We start from the raw sequence: 1,009 nt of genomic DNA on the forward strand, positions 1-1,009 counted from the left end.
ACATTTGTTCTCTTTGATAGAAATAAATCGATACATGAAATAAGATATGTGATTAAGTTGCAGAGACAGGAGTGATGATCAGAGGTGCAGAGTTTTTGCCACCATCATTAGGACAGGGGTCAAAGTATGGGAAGAGTTTCTCAGTGAAGGAGCAGCCAGTGAAGGAGTAGATGAGAGCTGCAGCATCTACGTCATAAAAGGAGACCAGACCCTCCTCATAATCCACAAACACCCCCACCTTCTGAGGCCGAGACTTCAGAGAAAGACTAACTGAAGGGCCGGCAAGAGCTTCATACTCATTTTCATTTCTCAACCATATGGTCCAGTAACCATCCTCAGGGCTCAGTGTGATGTTTCCCTTCCTGGTGATCGACTCTTTGGCCACTCCCAAATCCCATTCAGTCTTTCCTTTAACTTCAACCTCAAAGTAAAATCTGCCTGAAGAGAAACTCTGCTTTCCCAAAACACAAACACAATAAGAAAATCTCTCTGGATTGTCTGGGAGATTCTTCTTTATGTCACCATGTTTCACTTGTTTTCCATCATCAGACAGGATGAGTTCAGAATGTGCTGTATCAGGATCAAGAGTCACATCCACTGCATACTGCTGGACCCTCTTCAGCTCAGATTGAAACAGCTTCTTCATCTGTTGACTGAGTGTCTCCTCCAGCTGAGACACAGCTCTCACCACAGTCCCCTCATATGATGGTGGATGGACGCTGACCTGTGTCCAGTCCTTGGTGGGTGGAGCAGCTTTCAGGGACTGGACACTCTGGAGAAGTTGGAGGTGGTCTTCAGAGTGTGAGAGCTGCTCCACCTCAGAGCTTCTCTTCTTCAGCTCAGAGATTTCCTGTTCCAGCTCTTTGATGAAAACTTCAGCTTGTTTTTCTGTTGATTTCTGCTTCTCTTTGATCGTGTCCATGAGCTCGTTCAGGCCTTTTTCAACAGACTCCTTCAGAGCTGTGAAGACCTGAACACCTTCTGCGATCTCTCTGTCTGCATCTTTCTC

General features: G+C 45.9%; 1 protein-coding gene across 1 annotated transcript; it reads right to left on the reverse strand.

The window, feature by feature from the left end:
- Positions 1-8: 8 nt before the first annotated feature.
- Positions 9-1,006, reverse strand: LOC121940062 (nuclear factor 7, brain-like; the record flags this gene model as incomplete). Its single annotated transcript, XM_042482932.1, has 1 exon — positions 9-1,006. A coding segment is annotated over one exon (954 nt), but the record flags the coding sequence as incomplete, so codon positions are not given.
- Positions 1,007-1,009: the final 3 nt, after the last annotated feature.

Source organism: Plectropomus leopardus, unplaced genomic scaffold, assembly GCF_008729295.1.
Source record: "Plectropomus leopardus isolate mb unplaced genomic scaffold, YSFRI_Pleo_2.0 unplaced_scaffold7323, whole genome shotgun sequence".
Classification (NCBI taxonomy): domain Eukaryota; kingdom Metazoa; phylum Chordata; class Actinopteri; order Perciformes; family Serranidae; genus Plectropomus; species Plectropomus leopardus.